A 24,907-nucleotide genomic window follows, 5' to 3' on the forward strand; every position below is an offset into this window, starting at 1 on the left:
GGAGGGCAGTGTCACTGGCCCTCATATGTGGGATCCGAACCGGGGCCCTTTGGCATCCCAAGCGAGTTCTTAACCATCGCGCCACTCGGCCGGCCCTCATATATGTTTTTAAAGAACTTAAAAAATACATTTTCTAGAACAAGCATTTAACATTTTGAAAAACCTAACTCTGGACTCACACTGTTAGAGTCTAATTTGGGATCACTGCATAAAGACCAGTATAATTAACAGAAATTTTGAGTTTTTATCTAGATGTTTTTCCATGTCAGTGCATCAGTTACTTGTGTTTAGGAAATAGTAGTATTGTGAATATTTCCTTATCCAGAAATTTTTAAAAGGACTTTTTGGATAGATGAGAATCTTTTTCAGAATAACTTTCTAAATATATCTACTTGGGATTCTCACTTCAAATAGTTTAAAAAACCGTTTTCTTACGAATAACCTATTGCCTTTTATAAATAATTTTTCAGCAAACATTGAGAAGAATGTGCTACCTTACCATCAAAGAAATGGCTAACATCTCTGAAGATGTGATAATTGTCACAAGCAGGTATGTGAATGGTCAAAACCTAGGATGGGGTAGTTATATATTTAGTGGAATATTTGTTGTTTTCTTAATTTTACTTTTTTGTCTGTGAGAAAGCCAATAGGAATTTAAAAGAACATATCTTAAAGCATTCTTTTTGAAAATGTAGTTGTCATCATGAAAAAACCATCCAAGCAAAGAAAGAAGTCACAAAGGATAATGCTAGTAGATATGATTACATTTCAAATGTTTATAAAATATATAAACAACTAAAAACTAAATGATACACTGAAATAAAATATTTACAAGTACATCAAAAGGCATCCATAATATATAAAGAACTCATACTTCAAAAAAATTTCAAGTGATAATTATATAAAATAACAAATATAAAGGATTTAAATATCTTTAGTAATTTTCACTAGTAACCAAAAATGTAAATTAAAACATCAAAAATGAGTAACAATAATTTTACCCATCAAAATGGCAAAAAAGAGAAAAGGAAGTCGGTACTTATAAGGGAGATTAATACTTTGTATATAATAGGTAGAATAGTAAATTGATTCAGTTTTTCTAGAAAGCAGTTTGGCAGCTTTTGTTGAATGTTCGAAAGAGTGTATCCCTGTGACTCAGTAATGCCACATCTATGGAACGATGCTCAGAAAATAATTGGAGCACAGATTCTACTCAATGATGTTCATGGCGACACTGTTCACACTAGCAAAAAGGATAAAACAACTTAACTGCCTGCCATTGTTAAAATTATTTAATCATATTTCACAATCTGATTACTTTTAATTTTTTTGAAAATAATTTTGAAACATCTTTAATGATGTGGAAAAGTCCTCAATAAAGTGCTGAGAGTTGGATTCAAGTCTATGTATTCCATATAGTCTCACTTTACAAAATATTTTATGTATGTATATAAAAATCTATGGATGGAAATAGGTTATCTCTGGGTGTTTGGGATTGTGGCTGTTTATTTTCTTTAAACTTTTGATAATTTCCAAATGTCCTAGAATGCGTATATATCATTGATGGTTCTAAAATATATAACAAATGTTATTTTAAGAATAATTACCTTATTAATTATAGCTCACGTAAGTGAATCTGGTTTTTGTACAACACAATAAATTTTGAGGAGGGTGCGTATGTTTAAACAGCAGCTGTGTTGAATATAGTTTCAATTAGTGAAGCTTTCAGCCGAAAGCCAGATGTAAATAGTCACTGAAACAAAATAGGCATAGAATAGCCGGTGTTGGTTCCGTAGTTAAGCAGTCTAGGCTGGTATCTCTTGAATTCTTGTGGATATACTCATATTGTTGCAAAATAGATGCTTGGATTAGCGGCAGTATACCATTCAAGGTGGGAGGGGCACCAGCAAGGGGACCAGGGAGGGCCAGCCTCTTTTATCAGGTATGTAATTGCTTTTCCCAAGGCAATTTTTAGATTTCATTTGGCACAGCTGTGTTATATGACTATCCTTAGACGGCCAGGAAAGTGAGTATTTAGCTTTTATAGCCCACGGATTAGGCACAGGCAAGGGAGAAGGGGCTGAAAATGGGTACTGGACGAGTCAGCAAACAGTGTCTGCCACAAATGAGAAACAAAATCTTTACTTAGGTTGCTAGATTCAGTACATATTGAAAAACTTAAAAATAGGTTAGTAAACTATTGATTGAAGGTGTTTTGTTTGTTTAGCTGTTAATACTTCTTTCTGTGTCCTAATAGGCTGCCTTGAATTATGGTTGGTTTCTAGTTCATTTTAAGTGATTAGTAACTATAGCAGGCAGAATAATGACTCCCAAATATATCCATGTCCTGATTCCCAAGACCTGTTAATACGTTACATTACAGGTCAAAAAAGGAATAAAAGTTGCTAATCAGCAGGTAGGGAGAGTAGCCGGGATTATCCAGGTGGACCCAATATAAGGATAAGCGTCCTTAAAAGTGGAAGAGGGAAGGAGGAGAAAAGAGTCAGTAAGGAGGTGTGATGATGGAAGCCAGGTCAGAGAGATGCAGTATTGCTGGGTTTGGAGATGGAGGAATGGGGTCGTGAGCCAAGGATTTGTGGTGGCCTCTAGAAGTTGGAAAGGCAAGGAGATGGATTCCCCCTGCAGCTTCCAGAAAGGAATGCAGCCCTTACCAACACCTTGATTTTAGCCCAGTGAGACGAGACCTGTGTTGGACTTCTAATTTACAGAACTGTAAGGTAAAGAAATGAATGTTGTCTTAAGCCTTTAAGTTTGTGGTAATTTGTTAAGCAGCAATAGAAAAATAATAGATTTTGCAATATAGAAGTGTATCAAATTAATACGTTGTATACCTTAAACATACACAGTGTTATATGTCAATTATATCTCAAAGCTGGGAAACAGAAAACAGAGTTTGGTACCTGGAAGTGGGGTGCTGCTGTAACAAATACCTAAAAATGTGGAAGTGGCTTTGGAATTGGGCAGTGAGCAGATGCTGGAAGGATTTTGAGGAGGTGATGGAAAAAGCGTTCATTGACTTAAACAGATTGGTAGTAGAAATATGGATGTTCATGACTGTGAGACTGAGAAGGAAGAAAGGAGCAGGATAGAGACAACATCACCTTAGCGACTCAGATCCTAGGGAACAGACTGTTCATAGAAACATGGGCATTAAAGGCGCTGCTGGTGAGAGCGTAGGAGAAAATCAGATGTTCGAAACTGGAGGAAAGGGGTCCTTGTTACATGGTGACAGAGCAGAACTATCCTGCAGTCATATGAAAGCAGGACTTCTCAGCAACGGACTTGGATATGTAACTGAGATTCTTAAGCAGAGTGTTGAGGTCCAGCCCGGTTTCTTTTTGTGACTTCTAGTAAAATTTGAGAGTAGAGAAATAAATTGAGAGACCTGTTAACCCTCCATCGGGCGCAGCTGATCTCACAGATTCATTGCACACAGATTTTCAGGTATTTAACAGTTAACTTAAGTATCGTGACTCATCGCTTCTGTATCTTCTCTCTCTACCATAACCTATCGCCAGTCGTGTTTGTGACTCAGTAAAGACGTATTTCATATTTGAAAGTTTGTGTGCAATGAATCTGTGAGATCAGTTGCGCCCGACGGAGGGTTAAACAAGAACCAGGAGTTCTTTATAAACAGCAAATCATGTTGCACACCTGAAACTAATATCATGTTATATGTCAATTATACCTCAGAAAAAAGGAACCAGGAGTTCTTGATTTTGGAAATTCTCAGCCTCCTGAAATGGCATAGGATGCCAATGTGAAGGAATTCAGTAGGAAAGTGTGCTCTAGAGAAAAAGTCAAAGGAGCTACTCACCAGCCCTTTGCTAAAACCTCAGAAAGATGAAAAGGTCAGAGTATTCATTCACACAAAACACTCTGAGGAGATCAAGGGCGTGACTCATAGATTCCTTCAGCTTCGAAGCAGAAACCAAAAATAGAGGTGGGATTATCGAGGCAAGATCTGTGGAGGCGCCTCTCGCCTAATGGGGTGAGGCTCTGGCGAGGCTCTGCACGTATGTGGTAGTCCCACAGGCTCTTAAGAGTCATACCAGCAGTGACACGGCCAGTTTGGACGAAAAGCGAGAGACAGGGAGAAGTGAAGGAGGGCTTCTAACCCACAGAACTCTACGATAATATGTTTTTGTTGTTTTAAGACACTAATTGTGGTCATTTATTACAGCAGGAGTAGAAAACTAATATGAGATGACCATTCTACATACACAGATAATTGTGTTAGCTTGATAAGAAACCATGGAGATTAAGAGAACCTGGAGGCAGACCCTTCACAAACAAATATAGATGGGTGGCCAATAACACATGGAAATACAGAGGGTGCCAAAAAAATGTATATACATTTTAAGAAGGAAAAACTATTAAAATTGTATCTCAATATATACCAATAACAAAAGATGAATACAAGTCATGTTTGACTTCTGCAATGACAAGCGGTGCTCAAAGTGGTTCCCATCAGCGTCCAGACACTTTTTTTTTTTTTAAAGATTTTATTGGGGAATTGGGGGAGGGGAACAGCGCTGGGGAATCAGGGGAAGGGGAACAGACAAGTTGCTGTCCTTTTGTTCTTCAGTCTAGTTGAGGATGTCGCTTCACTGGTCCATGTTGGTATTATCATTGCGCTCTCCCCGGGTGAGGCAGATCAGTTGCCAGCTTCTGAACGGCTGCTCACAGCGGCTCTTGGAGGCTCACACCAGCTGCCAGCCGCTCACTCTGGCTGCCAGCCACACACAGTAGCTTACGGCAGGCCACTGCAGCCTACGCCATCGCCGGCGACTCACAGCAGCCCAGCTCCAGGTCGAACAGTTGTTCACCATCTTAGCTGTAGAGGGTGCAACGTCACTGGCCTCCATGTGGGATCCGAACTGGGGCCCTGCTGCTCAGAGCTGGTGTCCCAAGCCAACTCCTAACCAATGCACCACTCGGCCAGCCCCCAGACACTTCTGATTACAGCAAATTACTGCTTGAGCAACGGTGACCATCTCTTAAAATGTGTATACATTTTTTTGGCACCCCTGGTGTATTTAATATTAGTCATCAGGCAAATACAAATTAAAATCTCAGTGAGGGGCCGGCCGAGTGGTGTGATGGTTAAGAACTGGCTTGGGACGCCAGAGGGCCCCGGTTCAGATCCCACATATGAGGGCCAGTGACACTGCCCTCCACAGCTAAGATGCTGAACAACAGCTCAACCTGGAGCTGGGCTGCCATGAGTCTCCGGCGACGGCGAAGGCTGCAGCCCCTGCTGCAGTGGGTTGCCATGGGCTACCGTATGTAGCCAGCAGCCAACGTGAGCGGCCAGCAGCCGCAGTGAGCGGCCGTCCAGAAGCCGGTGACTGATCTGCCTCCCCTGGGAAGAGTGCAATGATGGTGCCAACTTGGGCCAGTGAAGCAACGTCTTCCACAACTAGACTGAAGAACAAAACGACAGCAACTTGTCTGTTCCCCTTCCCCCAATTCCCCAGCACTGTTCCCATCCCCCCAATTCCCCAATAAAAAAAAATCTTAAAAAAAAAAAATCTCAGTGAGATATCATTCCACACCCACTAGAATGTTAAAATGACAAAGTCTGACAATACCAAAATCAAAAGCCCACTCCAATACCAAGTATAGGGAACAGTTGAAACTCATACATTGTAGGTGGGAATGTGGTGGTGATGTGAGAACGTCCAAACCTGGAGAGAATTTTTATAAGAGTTTATTTGAGCCAAACTGACGACATATGCTGGGGAGCAAGATCTCAAATGCTCTGGGGAATAACAGTTTTGCAGGTTCTTTTATCCATTTGAAATTGAGGGAAAGTAAGGAAGAATATGTGGAGGTGGGAGAAAGCAAGGCGGGGACCAGATTACAGGATTGATAGCAAGATTCTGTGCTCTCTTGAGGGTGATTACACTTATGTCGAAGGTGTATTAACCTGGATGCATAGAAACAATGGACAGGGCTGCTTAAGGCAAAGATAAACCTTTTACTCAATAGTTACATGCCTGGGACATGACTACCCACCATGACCTGCCCAGTTGGGAATTTATGACCAGATCGCCCTGTGTGGTTACTCTCCATAGAACCCTCTTTTTTTTTGTTTGTCCACAGTAGAGGGTACGATCACCTTAGAAAAAGTTTGTCAGTTTCTTAAAGTTATACATATACCTACCCTGTGACCAGTAATTCCATTGCTAAATATGTACCCAAGAAAAATGAAAATATATGGCCAGAAAAAAGACTACAAGAATTTCATAGCAGCTTTGTGATAGCCCTAAATTGGAAACAACCCAAAAGTTCATCAACAGGAGAATGGATAAACAAATTGTGGTTATATTAGTATAGCGGACTATTACTCAGCAAAAAGAGGAACAAATTGCTGATGCAGGCAACAAAGTGAATAAATTTCTAAAACATTATGTTGGAACAAAAGAAAACCGATGATTCTATTTATATAATTCTAAGAGCAGCCAAAACTCACTTGTGGTGATGGAAACCGGAAGTCTGGTGGGTTGGAGGAAATTGACTAGAAGCGGGCAGGAGGGAACTTTCTGAGATGATGGAAATGTCCAATATTTTCTTTTGGGTGGAGGCTACATGGGTAAATACAATTGCCAAAAGTAAATTGAACACTTAGTCTATGCCTTTTTATTGTATATAAATTACAACTCAGTTAAAAAAAAAAGCAACACGAAGAGATTTCGTTAAGTAAGGATGCTCAAGTGTATTGTCAGTCGGGTTGTACTATTCTGCCCCTGTCTGATGAGATGCATCCAGTGAAAGTATGTATCTGAAGATTGCTTAGGGTTCTGGATTTGGGTTCTGAGGAATGATCTATCACTCACCTCAGGGAGTAGCTTGGAGGTGGGGGGTGGGGGCTGGTATCAGCATGTGATAAGTTACATCCCTAATCTCAGAAAATCCAATGAACAGTCCATAGGTCATGCTGTAGGAAGAAATAAAGAGGTTGTAGAAAGTGTTATCCGGCAAGCAGTTTTGAAATCATTTGTGGGGATAAAGTGAGGATTTGGGTAGGGGAAGGACAATATTGTGAGGGTCATGAGGGAACTAAGAAGCTAAGTTCACCCACTTACTTGTTAAGAGATATTCAAGCCCGAAACAGCTTTTCTACTTGAATGGTGCTGCTATCCCTGAATATTATATCTGAGGGGCGACTGCCAGGACTTGGTTTAGAGCAAGAAAGGAAATGAGATACTAGTATAATCTGATTTAGCCATCAATGTAATGAAACTTCTCTCTCACAGATCTCCAGTAACCTCTTAATTGCAAAATCCAATTTTCAGTCCCGATTTTACTTGACCTCTCTCTCTGTGTCAACATGGCTCACCACTCCTTGAAGTTCTGCCATCTTTGGCTTTCGGAACAATGGTCCCGTGTTTCCTCCCATCTCTGAGAATCCCGTTTTGTTCTCAGAAGGCAAGGCTTGTTTTCTGCCTGCCACCTAAATATTGGCTTTCCCTGGGGTTCATGTCAATGCTGTTGCTATTTCCCAAACTCATCTAGCTGTTTGATACCCTGTATCTTTGTACATGTTTTCCCCTGTGCCTGTAATGATCCTGTGTCCTTTTCCACTTAGCTCAAACATCGTTATATGCCTCGACTTCCCTGTTCTTGACAGATCAGTCATTGTCTCCTCTGTTGTTCTTGTAACACTTTGTTTTTAACCTCTATTCTAGTATTGAATACATTGTATTGTAATGATTTGTTTATGGTTTTCTACATAAACATTTGTTTGTTTTTCTTGTTCCTTAAGAGCAAGAACCATATCTCATATAACGTATCATCAGTTGCTAGAAAAGTGCCCTGCATGTGTTAGATGTGCATTAAAAGTTTGTTGCATGAATTAAGCAAAGGAGCATCCACTTTCTTTCTTCATTCAAGGGAGCTGGAATCATAAGGATTATTTATCTCCTTCCCTATGTCAAGAAAGCGGTCACACAAGAAGAAGTGGAGAAATGTGGGTAAATTAGGTTTCTCCAGAGACCAGAGCTAACAGGATATCTATATCTATATGTATATAGATAGATATAGATACACGGGAAGAGATTTATTATGAAGGATTGGCTCATGCAGTTGTGAAGGCTAAGTCCCGCCATCTGCTGTCTGCAAGCTGGAGGCCCAGGAAGGCCAGTGGGGTCTTTCCTGTCCAGACCTGAAGGCCTGAGAACCAAGAGGTCTGATGTGCGAGGGCAGGAGAAGATGGACATCCCAGCTCAAGCAGAGAGCAGTGGAGTGGATGATGCCCACCCGCATGGGTGAGGGCGATCTTCAGTGCTAATCTCTTCTGGAAACACCCTTAGGAACACCTCCGAAAATAATGTTGTACTGGCCCAGCCAGGTGAATCCATAACAGTAGCTATCAGAGTGGGTTTAATGGGTGTTGAGAAACGTGGCTGTATCCTGCTTCCCTTCCCTCTCCTGCCCAGTTGACAGACAAGCAGGCTGCCCTGGTTTATTTGGGTCAATACCTATTCTCTCTCAAAACGAAATTGTGGAAGACTTTTGAGGAAAGATGATGGAAATGATGCCAAGTCTTAAGACTTCCTTCTCTGAAGTCTAATATGAGTAGAGTAACAAATAAAAGGGAAAGCCAGGGGGCTTCTAACTCTAGCCGAGATGCAGTAAGACCACTGTGAAGATTAACAGATCCTCTGGACAAAAGTACAAAACGCATCTACCTAAGTAAGGCCTCTGAGTCCAGTAATAGCAGGTGAATTTGGGGAGAGAAAACTGTAACTAATGGCTAACCAATTTGCTAACAGTGAGTGTCATGGTTCTGTTTCCTCTTTATACCCTGGGCTTGACCCAAGGGCAGGATGAACAGGGAAATTGTATAGTGGGCGGGGTCAACAAAGCCAGGGAGAGAAGCCCATCCCTCTGGCCTGAGCACCTGCTAAAGGAAGGGCCCTTGAAAGCTGGAGAGCCTGGGGCCGGCCGAGTGGCGAGATGGTTAAGAACTGGCTTGGGACACCAGAGGACTCCGGTTCGGATCCCACATATGAGGGCCAGTGACACTGCCCTCTACAGCTAAGATGCTGAACAACAGCTCAACCTGGAGCTGGGCAGCCGTGAGTCGCTGGCGACGGCGGAGGCTGCAGCCCCTGTGGCAGTGGGTTGCCATGGGCTACCGTGTGTAGCCAGCAGCCAGCGTGAGCGGCCAGCAGCCGCAGTGAGCGGCCGTCCAGAAGACGGTGACTGATCTGCCTCCCCTGGGAAGAGCGCAATGATGGTGCCAACTTGGGCCAGTGAAGCAACGTCCTCCACAACTAGACTGAAGAACAAAAACGACAGCAACTTGTCTGTTCCCCTTCCCCCAATTCCCCAGCACTGTTCCCATCCCCCCAATTCCCCAATAAAAAAAATCTTAAAAAAAAAAAAAAAAAGCTGGAGAGCCTGGGGAGAACCCTTGTTTGTGTTAGTTTTCATCTGTTTGCTTTCCAGTCCTGCCCTTAGGCCAGCCCCAGTTGTAGTACACCTGGACTGGTGTGACCAGTATTGCAGACATGAAAACCCTGAGATAAAATCCATTCCTCAGGAAAGAAGCCAGGGGAGTGAGGAGTGGGGGGTGGGAAATCCATGTTTGTTTCCGCCTTCTCGTACCTCTTTGTCACGAGGACCCACTTGCACAGAATTGTGCAGTTGGACAGGGAGCTAAAACTCTGAATCTCATATTTGTGACTAGGAGAAGTAGGGAAAGGGGTCCTTCAGAGCCAGGCAGTATGGGAGAAATGGCACGCATAGAAGGCCAGGCAGAACTTGCGACGCGAAACTAATTGGGTTGATTGCTTGCTAAAACAAAAAAGCCAACGTTTCTCAGAGGCTTTTAGCAGACCCCAGAGTCTCATGGCATAATATTAAAAATGATCAGATACAATCCCAAATTAGTCAACCAGGAAAGACTGACCAGTTCTCAAGAGGAAAACATAATCAATAGCTGCCCACTCCAAAATTACCTGGATGTTGGAGTGATTAAAGATTTTAAAGCAGCTAACGCAGCCATGCTCCATAAAGATGAACTTCCATGAAATAAATAGAAAGAAATTCTCAGCAGAGAACTATATATTAAAAAAGATCCAAATGAAAATTTTAGAAATAACAAAATACAATATGCAAAATAAAAATTATATTGGCTGGCCTCAGTAGCAGAACAAATTTGTCAGAGGAAAGGGTCAGTGAGCTTGAATATAATTCAACAGAAATCATCCCAACTGAGAACAAAAAGAAAAAAGTAAAATAAACCACCTGCTTTTGAAAGCTGTTTTGCTGGGCATAGAATTCTGGGTTGACAGTTATGTTTATTATTTTTTTTCTTTCAGTCCTGTAAAGATGTTATATTGGTTGTTCTAGGGATCTCTTGAGTATCCTTTCCCTTCAGCCTGAAACACTTCATTTAATATTTCCTTAGAAACATTTCATTTAATATTTGTTGGCGACAAACACTCTTAGTTTACCTTCATCTGAGGAAGTCTTTATTTCACTTTCACCCCTGAAAGGTATATTTAGTGAATCTAGAATTCTGGGATGTCAGTTCCTTTTGTTTCATTCAGCATTTTAAAAATGTGTTCCACTGTCTTCTGACATCATGTTTTCTGATGAGAAATCCACAGTATTTTGAACTGAAGTCCTCCTATATGTAATGTATCATTTTTCTCTAACTGCTTTCAAGAGTTTTCCTTTATTTTGGGTTTTTAGCAGTTATGTATCTGAGTGTGGATTCCTTTGAGTTTCTTTTGTATACGTTTCACTAAGCTTCTTGAACCTGTAAAGTTATGCCTTGCCCCCAATTTGGAAATTTTCAAGGATTAATTTCTTCAAAAAAAGCTTATTGGCACCAGTCCCTTTCTCCTCTTCTTCAGGGACTCCAGTGACATTGATATATTCCCACAGGATATAAAATTAACATATAAAATCAGTAGCCTTTGTATAAACAAACAACACTCAAAGAACCCCATTATAACAACAAATAAGATTAGATGCCTAGGAATAATTTTGACAATAAAAGCACAAAACTTATAAGAAGTAAAAAAATTTAAAGCCCTGAGAGACTCAAAGTACACTTGAACAAATGTAAAGGTATCCCCTGTTTCTGAATAGGTCAATTCAACATTATAAAGATTTTAATCCTCACTAAATTAATTTATAAATTCAGTGCAATCCCAATAAAAAACCAACAGCCTCTATTATGGAGTTAGAAAATTTGATAACTAAAGTTCAATGAGAAAAACAAACATGTAAGAATAGCCAGGAAATAACTAAAAAAGGGAAATCATGTGAGAGGACCAGCTCTACCTGCCAGTCAGTAAAACGGTACAGCCTGTAAAGTTAGAGCAGTGTCGTACTGGCACATACATAGGCAAATAGACCAGTGGAATCAAATTGCGTGATGACCTTGTAATGTGTCTCCTTGGCCATGCTGATCTACATTTTTCAGAATTCTGTGATACAAATGGAAAGTACAGAATTAGACCCAAGTGCACATGGAAATTTAGTATATGACAAAGGTGGCATCTAGTCAGTAAGCATACTTTCTAGTATATGATGCTGGAACAACTAAGTAGCCACTTGGAAAAAGATAGAATTAGATCCATATTTAATACCATGCACGAGTAAACTTTAAATGGATAAGGAATATAAATAAAAATCCACACAAATACTAGAAGAAAACATGAGTGTATGCCTCCTTAACCTTAGTGTATGGAAAAGCTTTGTCAATTATAACTAAAATTCCAGAGGCAATGAAAGAAAAGATTGATAAATTTGACTATATAATTTTTTTTTTTGTTGTTGTTTGTTTTGTTTTTTTTTTTAGCTGAGCCATCCTGCTACCTGTTGGCAGCTCAGGCGGCTGCTCACCTCGGGCTGGACTCGAACCGCTGTTGCTCAGAGCTCAAACTCTTGAGCGAGCTCTTAACCAACTGAGCCACTCGGCCGGCCCCTATAATTTCTTTTTAATTACACCGCAAAAACACCATAAAATATTGGATGAGTCAGAAGTTTGCAGTAGTCTAAGTTGTGGCACAAACAGTTCATCTATTGTGCTGGTGGCCTACATGACATTGCCATTCATTTTAAGGCAAAAGCAGTGTGACAACGGGCTCATGACTAGGAGATCCAATAGCTTTACCATATTCTGCTTCACCTAGGAGCAGACAGCCTAGTGCAGTGATGGGCGGGCCCCCTGAATGTCCAGATGAGGTAGCAGGTTGGAGATAGGACCCTGTGAGGCTGGGGTATTCTCCTCCAGGCTGCAGTGTATGCATTGACTCGGTGGCCAGTGTATGGGACTGTAACCAAGAGATATATATTTTAAAATACAGTAAAACCTTGGATTGCGAGAGTAACATGGTTTGTGAGTGTTCCACGAGATGAGCAAACATTTCTAACACATTTTAACGTGGTAAATGAACGATGTCTTGCAATATGAGTAGTTTGTTTCCAGAACGAATTATGCTCGCACACCAAGGTATTACTGTATATGGATATCTAAAATTTTAAAAAAATCTGCCACTGTAGAAAGATTCTCCAATTATATTATTAAGTAAACAAAGGAAGGTGCCAGAAGAGTGAAGACCCATTGGCATGCATTTTAATAAGTCTTGGTGGTTTTGCATATTTTTAAAACTTCCTTAAGAAAACATAAGCAACTGTTCACAATGCGTATCTCCAGCTGAGTTGCACCACAGGCTGGGGGAGTTGAGGGGAACCTTACAGACTTTATATTTCATACCTTCCGTAATATTTTGAAAGTGTACTGTTATATGAATGAAATACTTTTATAACTAAAAAGAGAAAACAATTGAAGGACTAACCGATATTCACAGCTTTCTCCTCCCGGCATCCAGTGGAGTGAGTTGGAGTTGTGGTTGTTTTGATTATGCGAGGGAGGAGATGGATAGTCATTTGGGGGCTAGTATAAATGCTCGGGGACAAGGGAAGGGAGGGTGAAGGGTGGAAAACATAATATAATACGAAGGCTGAAAACCTTTAAAGTATGGACCTGGAACTGAGTAGCTCAGTCCGCATGCCCCTGCCTGTTTTTGAAATGCAGCAGAAAGGCCTGAAGCCATTAACAGTTGTCATTTTAGAAAGCCATGCCTGAGAGAGACCTCATGAGCTTATCATTTTCATCAGTTTCTTGTAAAGAGTTATGTCTAGTCTGATGGGCTTTTTTTTTTTTTAACGATTTTTATTGGGGAATTGGGGGAGGGGAACAGTGCTGGAGAATTGGGGGAAGAGGAACAGACAAGTTGCTGTCCTTTTTGTTCTTCAATCTAGTTGTGGAGGACGTTGCTTCACTGGCCCAAGTTGGCACCATCATTGCGCTCTTCCTGGGAGAGGCAGATCACTCGCCGGCTTCTGGATGGCCGCTCACTGCGGCTGCAGGCCGCTCATGCTGGCTGCTGGCTACACACGGTAGCCCATGGCAACCCACTGCCACAGGGGCTGCAGCCTACGCCGTAGCCGGCGACTCATGGCAGCCCAGCTCCAGGTTGAGCTGCTGTTCAGCATCTTAGCTGTGGAGGGCAGTGTCACTGGCCCTCGTATGTGGGATCCAAACCAGGGCCCTCTGGCGTCCCAAGCCAGCTAATTTTTTTTTTTTTTAATCTGAGCCATCCTGTCACCAGTTGGCAGCTCAGTGGCTGCTCAGCTCGGGCTGGGAATCGAACTGCTGTTGCTCAGAGCTCAAACTCTTGAGCGAGCTCTTAACCAACTGAGCCACTCGGCCGGCCCCTAAGCCAGCTCTTAACATGCCACTCCGCTGGCCCTAGTCTGATGGGCTTTTAGGATCTGGGGGGATTTCAGCCTGGGGCTTTCAATGCCGTTGTCTTTATTTTTTATGCCAATTATCAGTACCTAAAATGATGTCTATATTTTGTTTATGTAATCCTTATCTCTCTCTTCCCATGAGAACATAAACTCCATGAAGGCAAAGACTTTGGTTTGCTCACTGCTCTATTCTTAAGATTTAGAACAGTCTTCTACCCAATAATTTTAATATTTGTCCAAAGAAGACACTCAGTAAATATTTGTTGAATCGATAACTGTGTGAAGATAATTATGGGGACCGGTGGTATTAACTAGGGGTGGACTCCACGAAAGAGAAGACTTGACTTGATCTCATGGAAACTGCTGTGATTTTTCTTAGCCTGACCAAGGACATGACAGGAAAGGAGGACGTGTACCGAGGCCCAGCCATCAGGGCGCTCTGCAGAATCACTGATGTAAGTTCCCTTGGTTCTACTGAGGTGTCAGGGGGGACACTATTCACCTGCAGGTAACCCTGTCAATCTCGTAGGACCCCCTAGTTGGACTCAGTGACTCTTCTGTGCAGGCATACCTCTTTTTATTGCACTTCGCTTTATTATGCTTCACAGATACTGCATTTTTTACAAATTGAAGGTTGTTACCCTCTACCAGCAAAAAGATTCCAACTTTCTGAAGCCTCAGAGGGTGGTTAGCATTCTTTTATCAATAAAGTATTTTTTGGTTAAAGTATGTATGTTGGGTTTTTTTTAGACAATGTCATTATTGTACACTTAACAGACTATAGTATAGGGTAAACATAACATTGATATGCACTGGGAAACCAAAAAAATTTGCTTGACTCACTTTATTATAATATCTGCATTATTGTGTGGTCTGGAACTGAACTGCAATATCCCGAGGTCTGTCTATATAAGAAAAACGTGACCGCCAGAAAGGCTTTTGTGGCTCCAGGCTTCTTTTCTTTCAGATTGGTTTTGCAACTTTTGTGTATTTAGATAAGTCTATTTCTCTCTCTGTTTGCCCTCATAGACTTTCGTTATAGTCGGGGCATATTGCTTGCAGGAAACAAAAACCCATTTGAGTTTAGCTTAAAAAAAAAAAAGCTTTATTACAGGATATGGATTGCTCAGAATTTTAGGTAAAGCTTACAACCAGATGCCGAGAAATTGGGCAGCTCTGTGGATCTCAGCAGTCAGATTCTCAGATGTTTACTGTTAGGGCCCATCATTTACCAGGCTCAAGCCTCCGCATTCAGATACTTCAGAGTGAGAACACAGTTCGCTGTCAGCCAGCTCAGTGGCTTCTACACACCTGGGTCCGAGTCAGGTGTTTAACCTTGACTCAGCCTGTTACATCTGGAGCAACGAGGAGGTGTAGTATGTCAGGCCATCCCTTTCTAGGAACTCTGGGTGGGAAAGGTTAAAGTGAGGGGCAGGTTGTACATACCAAGCAAATGTTTCATCAACACTCAAACTTGGGTATATTTTATGTGTATGTCGGCAGCCTTTTCAAGTTTTAAAGGTTGAGCAGGATCATATGGTAAATCAGGATCCTAGAAGGAGCCATAGAAGTGTCTTACTACTTTTTTCTGCTCGCATGTTTTGTTGTGGTTATTTTTGTTTTTTGTGTTAAATTGGTGGCATAAACTTGATGATGCCGGTGCCAGCAAAAAGAAGACCTAAATATTGACCTCAGTCTGTTTACCCATGTTCATCAATGCCTTCCCAGTGCTAAGCTTTCTCCCAACTAAATTTAAGAACTTTATTTCCAGAGGATTTCATATTGAAGATTCACTGTAGTAGTAGATTAAACATTTAATTTCTTTGTATCTAAAATAATCAGGGTTACATTTGACTTACTAGGACTCTCTGTGATCCATATCAAATATATCCCCTTCACATAGAACAGCGATTCTCAACCTTCCTAATGCTGCGACCCCTTAATACAGTTCCTCATGTTGTGGTGACCCCCAACCATAAAATTATTTTCGTTGCTACTCTATAACTGTGATTTTACTACTGTTATGAATCGTAATGTAAATATCTTTTTGTTTTCCGATGGTCTTAGGCGACCCCTGTGAAAGGGTTGTTCGACCCCCAAAGGGGTCGCGACCCACAGGGTGAGAACCGCTGACATAGAGGTATCTTCTGGACTCAAAAGCAGCTTTCATCTCGGTCTGGAAAATTCTTTTACAACATTCCTGATAGGTTGAGCCCTACTTATATGTTTCCTCACACTGGAACTCTCCCCTTTGAGACAGTTTATTTCACCATTAAACAGTTCTTCTTCTTCACATACACTTTTTTTTTAATGTTTCAGGTGTACAAAACAATGTAATAGTTATACATTTCACCCCTCACAAAATGATAGCCCCTACCCCAATCTGTTACCCTCTGACATCGCATATATCTTACAATTCCATTGACTCTATTCCCTATGCTATACTCCATATCCCGTGACTATATATATATTATAGTTGACATACAATATTATTTAACGTCAGCTCCAGGTGTACAGTGCAATGGTTAAGCATCTACACCGTCCATGTAGTGGTCTCCCTAAGAAGACATGTGTCCATCTGACAGCCTACCAAATCTTTACAACGTTAATGATTATATTGGGTTGTCAGAATCTAAGTCATGACGTATTTTTTCTTATGTTTTTCGCTGCAAAAATGCGTCATGACTTTTCCAACAACCCAATATTCCCCAAACTGTCTTTCATATCCCTATGACGATATTGTAGTTACCAGTTTATGATTTCTTATCCTTTCCTCTTCTCCCTCATCCCCACCCCCTCCCATCTAGCAAGCATCAGTTTTTCCTGAATATCTGAGACAATTTCTGTTTACTTTGCTCATTTATTCAGTTCTTTAGATTCCATATATAAGTGAGATCATATGGTCTTTCTCCAACTGACTTATTTCACTGAGCATAACGTTCTCTAGGTCCATCCATATCATTGCATACAGTAAGATTTCATTCTTTATACACATATACTCTTAAATGATCCTCCTTAAAGCTTTCACTCGGTTGTCTGGGTTCTGCCTCTGGAATATGACTATTATATGATCCTCTTAATGCATTCCAAATATTTGCACAGAAACAAATATCTGACTGGTTTTTGTAAGTTCGTTGGAGGTAGTAATTTGGCATGAAAATGTTTTGCTTCAATCGCTCTTTCTTTATGGACGTTATTAGGGAACAATGTTGCAGGCCATTGAGCGCTACATGAAGCAGGCCATTGTGGACAGAGTCTCCAGCGTATCCAGCTCAGCGTTGGTGTCTTCCTTAGTAAGTGAGCAAGTGCAGTGGCTGCTGGGTCTAATGCATGGCACTGTTTCTAGGTGCAGAAGCTGAGTATCACTATAATTCTATCATAAATGAAGCATTTTTAAAAATCTGTGTACATCTCTACTACTTCACCCAAGAGTGTTTTATCTGCCAGGGAAGCACTGAGCAATTAAAATGGGCAGTTAAAAACATCTTCATGTGTTTTGACAGGTTTTGGTAATCAGAAAGTTACATTGTGCACATAATAAAGATGGCGAGGTAAGGGGCGGGGGGACCATGCAGAAACTCAGGGTCCGTCTCTTCCTTCCTGACCTGCACTCTGCCTCTTCCTCTCGTCCCCTGCTTTCCTTGGTGCCTGTGTCCTCTCAGTCCTTCAGCCCAGAGCCTCCTGCCCCACTTCCAAATTCCCTCCCAGAAAGCGGCCTTTGTTTTAATAATATCTTGTCTTTTTTTAATCAAAACAAAATTTATTGATTGTAGCCTATCATGTTTGATTAAAATTGCCTACTAACGTGTGAATATCTATCATCTGAATCACAAGGGTTTCTGGTCCTGGAATATAATTGGTCAAGTTTTACAGCAGGTGATATATTGATACTCTGTTATTTTCTTCATGCGAGTTTCCTGGAAGTAAAGCCTATAATATTAACATGAAGTACCATTCTATTAGCTGTCCATTCCCTTTCTGTCCCTCCCGCTCCTTATTTCCTTCTGCATGCCTCTCAGTCCACAAACATACAGCTCTCACCTTCACAAAAGGATCTTGGAGAAAGTGTTTCCGGTTTGTTAGTTGCTTCAGGGGTAGAGACTTGAAATAGACTTATAAAGCTACCAAGTTGTTTTTTTTTCGGAATTTTCTTTTGGAAAACTAACTCATGTTTCTAAACTTCCAGTGACCTTGCATTATCTATTCTCATTTTTTTTTGTTTTTTTCTGTATTTAGCACATGATGAAGATAAGCTATGATGTGGTTAAGCGCTGGGTCAATGAAGCCCAGGAGGCTGCTTCCAGTGATAATATTATGGTGCAGGTATGGTCATGGAATCACAGTAGCTTATGCCTGGAGATCATCTTCTTTAAACCCTGCATTTTAGGGGCAATTTGTTCATTCCCCAGATGAGTATTAGCTAAAGGCTAATATTAAGCAGCTTAAAATTAAGCATCCTATTAGTGCATATTCTCAGGTACCCCACCAATTATGATGACTGACAAAGGCCCTGCTAGTAGTCAGTAGAAGCTGTAAGAATGTTAGAGAAAGATTCTCATATTCAGTGGTCGTTGAGATGCTCATTCCAAAGGTCCTTCCAAATGCATATCAGCCCTTTATTTGAAAAATAATGTGTGAAGAAGGATGTTCAATTCTAAGCTTTTCGGGTCTTGATTATAATAGACCTTATAAAAACAGTAAAGAGTAATTTTTACTTGGTGAAACTTGATAACCATCTTCTTGGGAAGATCTCTTTTTGATATCATTAGGCTATTCCTAATTAAATGGAACAAGCTTAAATTCTTAACTGGCAGTTGTATGTAAAGGACCCCATTTGTATTTGAGAGTGTACTTATTTATCCCCTTCCAGTGTTTGTAACCTCACGTTAGCATATTCAGTTGTGAGAAAACAGGGCAGTAAGTTTTCCCTTGGGAAACGTTCTCACTCTCCTGACTCTGATGATTGTGCTTTTAAACAAAGTGCCTTGATAATACGTACACTCCTTAAGCCCCCTTTAGGAGATGAATCTTTTAACTACTAACATGGTCCCAGATGATTTAAAGCCACTCAGAGACCTGCAACGCTGGTAAAGCCTTGGACCTGAGAACCTTTGTGCTAAGGATGTTTGGGGCAAAGCTGAACCTGCCAGAGCCATCTTCAGATTGTATGTCATCTCCTTAATCCTTGTCCAGTCTGAATTTACAACTTCTGGGGGCAAATGAGAAATGCTAATCCTTTCAATCTTGCCTGTATTTGATTCACTATGAAAAGGACATCTCTTGGTGTACATGTGACTTGGGTATCTTTTTGTTAAAAACCTAGTTCCATATGATTCTATTTTCATGTCATTTTGTCCTCTTTCCTACTCAGGTTTCTGTACATTACATTCTTTTTCTTGTCCTTTAGTACCATGCATTGGGAGTCCTGTATCACCTTAAAAAGAATGATCGCCTTGCTGTTTCTAAAATGTTGAACAAATTCACAAAATCTGGTCTCAAGTCACAGTTCGCTTACTGCATGCTGATCCGAATTGCCAGTCGCTTACTAAAAGAAAATGAGGAGGGGTAAGTGTCTTTATCTACACCTAGGTAGTTTTCCATGTCTGTTTAATATACCTCAGAATTCATTTCCTTTATGAGTATTTTTTGGGCAGCGCTGACTTTACAGGTGCATTTGATGTCTTCTAAATTAAAAAAAAAAAATCATGGGATTTCAAGTCTTTTTTTTTTTTTTTTACCTTAATGTATGCTCTGGTGTCTGTGCTTAATAGATTATAATTGTTAATAATACTTATATTGAACCTAAAATAGTCATAGATCTTAAGGTGTAGAGTAATTAAATGTGAAAGCTGGAAGCGACATTAAGAACATCTTTTTTATCTCTTTTATACTTATAAAAGAGAACGTTGAAGTACTGCATTTAATGACTTATTTTTTAAATTATTCGTTGAAAGGACATGAGGGAGAAAAATAGAATTCCACATTTGTAAGATTCTTACATTGTTCATGAAGCGTTATATTATTTGATGGTAGGCTGTGATGATATAAGGATGAATATTGTAATCTCTCGAGTAACCACTAAAAATACTAAAAGATATAAGGTAAATAATCAACAGAAGATAAAATGGACTATTCAAAAATATTCAGTTGGGCTTCCTGCTTCCAGTAATGGTGGAGTAGCTTGGTCATATTAGCCCTCCTGCAAATACTGGTTGTATCGTTAGTACAAAATTGTACCTCCCCAAAACAAGAAAACCCAGAACTATGTAAAAGTACTGGCAAGTGTTGAAAAGCAGGCACAACCTGGAGGGAAGTTGATGCCTGAAGGACAGAAGCCATGAGTTTACTTGGTGAGATTTGTATATTTCTGGCTGGTCTCCTGGGGGCAGTCTATAGCTCTGGGTGTGGGATCACAGAAAGCCATGGTATTATCTGGACAGAGAGGGTTCAGAACACAGTTTGAAATTGGAAAAGTGATGAAAACTTAGGGTAGAAATCCTGGAAAAGAGGGAGCCACAAATGGGGTGAGCCTCAAAATAAATTTTAAACTCCACCAACATCCTTGGCTAACCACTGAACTGTGCGTGAAAGGGGAAGACGCGAGGAAGCTTGGCAGAAAGTAGTAGGTGTGAGCGGAAAGAACTGACTGGAGAACGTGGCTGCAGTTCACCGTGGAGGAGATCAAGTTTGGAGTTTGATCCCAGCCAGGCCTACTGCCTGGTAGAGAAACGTCATAAATTCTAGTGTCTTTGCATTCACAGAGTTTGTAGTCATGCGCCGTGTAACGATGGACCACATATGTGAAGGTGGTCCCATGAGATCATAATGGAGCTGAAAGATTCCTAACACCTAGTGACATTGTAGCTGTCATAATGTCGTAGCCGTCATTGTGTGGTAGCACAACACATGAATTACATGTTTGTGGTGATGCTGGTGTAAACACACCTACTGCACTGCCAGTCATATAAAAGTCTAGCGCATGCAATTATGTACGGTCCGCATTACTGTACTATACTTTTAATCATTATTTTAGGGTGTACTCTTTCTACTTATTAAAACAAAAGCTTGCTGTAAAACAATGTTATGTAGGCAGCGCCCTCATATATCTTGTTCACCAGTCAATAGCCCCTGAGCATACAAAATCCACTGCTGGTGTCACCAGTAAGAGGCCACATCGAGTGGTTGACCTGGAAATGAAATTGAAAGTGATTAAGGACTATGAAGGTGGAAAATCAGGGATGTTATTGCTTGCCAGTCAGTCTGTCCCATTCCACTATAGCCATGATCTTGAAGAACAAGAACAAGTGATGGAAGCTGTCAAAGGATCTGCTTCAATGAAGGCAATGAAATTTAAGAAAAATTTGAGAAGGGTCTATATCGGACAAGAAGAAACTTCTAGTGACCTGGATTAAAGACCAGACACAGAAGCATTTCCCTCTCAGCACCATGATGATCATGGCCAAAGCAAAAAGTATGTTTGCAATGTCGAAAGGGAAGGCTGGACCTGACTATGACAATGAATTCACTGCTAGCTCTGAGGGGTTTAAGCATTTCAGGTACCGTTATTCATTATATAATGTAAAAGTGAGTGGTGAGTCTGCAAGTGCAGATGTGAAGGCAGCTAAAGATTTTTGGAAACTCTAAATAAACTGATTGTGGAAGAAAATTACTTGCCTGAGCAAATATTCAATATACATGAAACCTCGGTGTTCTGGTAATGGATGCCTAGAAGGACTTTCATCCATAAGGAGGTCAAGTCAGTTGCCAGGTTTCAAGGCTTAAAAGAACAGGATGACAGTCTTGTTTGGGAGCCATGTTGCAGGCTACAAATGGAAACCCTTTGTGATCTGGCACAGTGAGAAACCCAGGGCCTTCGAGCATGTCAGTAAGTACACACTGCCAGTGTCCTGCACCCTCTTTTTATTAGTGATCTTCATAACAATATCAAATTGGTGTTTCTCCCTCCAAACTCCACCTCTTTGATCCAACCAGTGGGCCAAGGAGTTATAACAGCTTTAAGGCTATTGCCTGAGGGGGACCTTTGCTCAGGCTGTTCCTGCAACTGAGAAGACGCTGATGCAATTCTGGAAGGATTACAACATGTATGACTGGACTACATCAAGAACCTTGTTTGGGCCTCGGGGGATGTACACCTTTCAGCTGTACGATGTGGCATGCGAGTAGCAGGAACCTCCATGTCAGCCTTTATGGTCGGGGAGTACCCGGCTCTCCATTGGCATGCTGGGAAAGAGCTCGAGTCCAAGCTATGTGGTTGACCAGAATTGATTGCCTCATACATTTGGCTGAGTCCAGTTGTTATGAGGCCCATAGGAATCCAGCTTTTCTGGGTGGTCAGGAGGTCAGTTTGGGACAAAATTACCCATACCCCCTCACTTGTTAAATTCACTTGTTAATTCTCAGAATTTCTCTGGCAATTCTTTTTTATTTTGTATGTATATTTTCATAGATGGTGTTTCAAAAAATTAGTTTTTTACTATAAACTTTCCTGTTAGCACTGTTTTTACTGCACCCCATAAGTTTTGGTATGTCATGTTTTTGTTTGTCTCATGATATTTTCTAATTTCCCTTTTGGTTTCTTATTTGACCATTGGCTGTTCAACAGTGTGTTAATGTCTACATATTTGTGAATTTTCTAGTGTTTCTTCTGTTAATTTCTAGTTTCATTCCATTGAGGTTGAAAAAGATACTTGTTATCATTTAAATCTTAAATTTGTTATGACTTGTCTTGTGGCCTACCATGTGATAGATATATCCTGGAGAATGTTCTGGGTGCACTAGAGAAGAATGTGTGTTCTGCTGCTGTTGGATGGAATGTTCTGTGTATGTCTGTTAGGTCTATTTGATCCATCATGTTGTTATACAGTAGTTCATGAACAGAGACTGTTTCTCCATTTACTTAGATTTCTCAGCAGCGTTTTGTAGTTTTCAGTGAAAAGTTTTGCATTACTTTTATTAAATTTATTTCTAAGTATTTTTTCTGTAATGCTATTATGAATGGAATTGTTTTTATTTTGTTTTGGGTTAATTGTTGCCAACATATAGAAATAAAATTGATTTTTGCATGTTAATCTTGTATCCTATAACCTTGCTATGGTCATTCAGTTCCATGTGTGTATTGTATTCCTTGGGATTTTCTTTGTACAGGATCATGTCATCTGTGAACAAAGACAGTTTTACTTCTTCCTTTCCAAACAGGATGTCTTTGGTTGATTTTTTTGTTGTTGGGTTTTGGTTTTTTTTGGTTTTTTTTTTAGCTGAGCCATCCTGCCACCTGTTGGCAGCTTAGCGGCTGCTTAGCTCAGGCCGGGACTTGAACCGCTGTTACTCAGAGCTCAAACTCTTAAGCAAGCTCTTAACCAACTGAGCCACTCAGCCGGCCCCTTTTTTTTTTCTTCCCCTAATTGTACTTCAGTACATTGTTGAGTGTAAGTGGTGAAAGCAAACATCCTTGCCTTGCCCTGATCTTAAGGGGAAAGCATTAAGCATGATGTTAACTGTTGATTTTCTGAAGATGCCCTTTATCGGGTTGAGGACATTCCATTTAGCCTCTGGCTTCTAAAGAGTGTTTATCATGAATGGGTATTAGAATTTGTCATTGCTTTTTCTGCATCTATTAAGATGATCATGTGGTTTCTGTCCTTTATATTATCTATTTGGTATATAACAAAAATTGATTTTCCATTGTTAAACCAATTTTGCATTCCTGGGATAAATGCTACTTAATTATGATATATAGCTCTTTTTATGTATTGCTGGGTTCAATTTGCTGATTTTTTTAAAGGACTTTTGTGTCTTTCAGGAGGGATATTGGTCTGTAGTTTTCTTGTGAAAACTTGTCTTTGTTGTAATACTGGCATCACATTAGTTGGGAAGTAGTGTACCCACCTCATTTATTTTCTGAAAGAGTTTGTGAAGGATTGGTATTATTGCTTTAAATATTTGATAGAATTAACTAATGAAGTCATTGGGACCTGTGCTTTTCTTTCTTTTCTTTTTTTTCTAGCATCTTCAAAAAGAATTCTTTTTTTTTAAAAATTTAAATTTATTGGGGGTGACAATGGTTAGTAAAATTACATAGGCTTCAAGTGTACAATTCTATAACACATCATCTATATATCAATCACACTGTGTGCTCACCACCCAGAGTCAGTTCTCCTTCCATCACCAAGAGGGTAAAGGGGGTCAAATATATGGTGACCTTTGCTTTTCTTTGAGGAAAGGTTTTAAATAACTAACTCATAGGTATATTTAGATTTTGTATTTCTTTGCAAATCAGTTTTGGTGGTTTGTTATTTCTAGGGATTTGTCCATTTCGTTCAAGTTATCTAATTCGTTGGCGTGTAGTTGTTCATAACATTCCCTTAAAATCATTTCAGTTTCCTTAGGGTCAGTAATTTGTGTTTTTTCCTCTTTGTTTCATGCTTAATGTAAGTGAAAGTTTGTCAATTTTGGTGATTTTTTCAAGTAACTAACTTTGGGTTTCATTGATTTTTTTTCCCCCCTCTTCATTCTAGTCCTTTGAGCTCTGCTCTGATCTTTATTATATCTTCTCACTGTGGGCTTCGTTGACTCTTCTTTTTCTGATTTCTTAATTGTGGAAGCTCAGGTTACTGATTTGAGACCTACCTTCCTTTGCTGGTATAAGGGTGTAAAGTTGTAAATTTCTTTCCAAGCATTGCTTTTAGCTATATCTCATAAATTTTATTTGTTTCATTTTCAGTCAGTTTCAAATATTTGCCAGTTTCCGTTTGATTTATTCTTGATCCAGGGTTATTTAGAAATGTTATTTAATTTCCAAATATTTTGGGATTTCTCCTATTTATTTTCTGTTGTTGATTTATAATTTAATTCAGTTGTGGTTGGGTAACATACTTTGATGGTTTCCATCCTTCTAAATGTATTGAAACTTTTTTTTTTTAAAGATTTTTATTGGGGAATTGGAGGATGGGAACAGTGCTGGGGAATTGGGGGAAGGGGAACAGACAAGGTGCTGTCATTTTGTTCTTCAGTCTAGTTGTGGAGGACGTTGCTTCACTGGCCCAAGTTGGCACCATCATTGCACTCTTCCCAGGCGAGGCAG

The 24,907-nt window shown here is 40.2% G+C and overlaps 2 protein-coding genes across 3 annotated transcripts in view; one reads left to right on the forward strand and one right to left on the reverse strand.

Moving 5' to 3' along the window:
- MEST (mesoderm specific transcript) overlaps positions 1-24,907 on the reverse strand; it is a 181,936-nt gene that overhangs the window by 72,627 nt on the left and 84,402 nt on the right. The window contains exon 13 of one of the 2 annotated variants that reach the window (XM_019646102.1): positions 11,452-11,474. The exons of the other annotated variant lie outside the window; for it this stretch is intronic. Within the exon in view, the coding sequence (XP_019501647.1) occupies positions 11,467-11,474 (8 nt within the window). The 3' untranslated portion in view covers positions 11,452-11,466. Of the gene's footprint in view, positions 1-11,451; positions 11,475-24,907 lie in introns of those variants that run through there. 2 annotated transcript variants of the gene reach the window in all.
- Positions 1-24,907, forward strand: part of COPG2 (coat protein complex I subunit gamma 2) — a 126,568-nt gene that overhangs the window by 29,883 nt on the left and 71,778 nt on the right. The window contains exons 5-9 of the mRNA XM_019646098.1: positions 471-550; positions 14,186-14,261; positions 17,007-17,099; positions 18,043-18,129; positions 19,214-19,371. Of these exons, the coding sequence (XP_019501643.1) occupies positions 471-550; positions 14,186-14,261; positions 17,007-17,099; positions 18,043-18,129; positions 19,214-19,371 (494 nt within the window). The remainder of the gene's footprint in view (positions 1-470; positions 551-14,185; positions 14,262-17,006; positions 17,100-18,042; positions 18,130-19,213; positions 19,372-24,907) is intronic.

The sequence above is a fragment of the Hipposideros armiger genome, unplaced genomic scaffold (assembly GCF_001890085.2).
Source record: "Hipposideros armiger isolate ML-2016 unplaced genomic scaffold, ASM189008v1 scaffold_97, whole genome shotgun sequence".
In the NCBI taxonomy this organism is placed as follows: domain Eukaryota; kingdom Metazoa; phylum Chordata; class Mammalia; order Chiroptera; family Hipposideridae; genus Hipposideros; species Hipposideros armiger.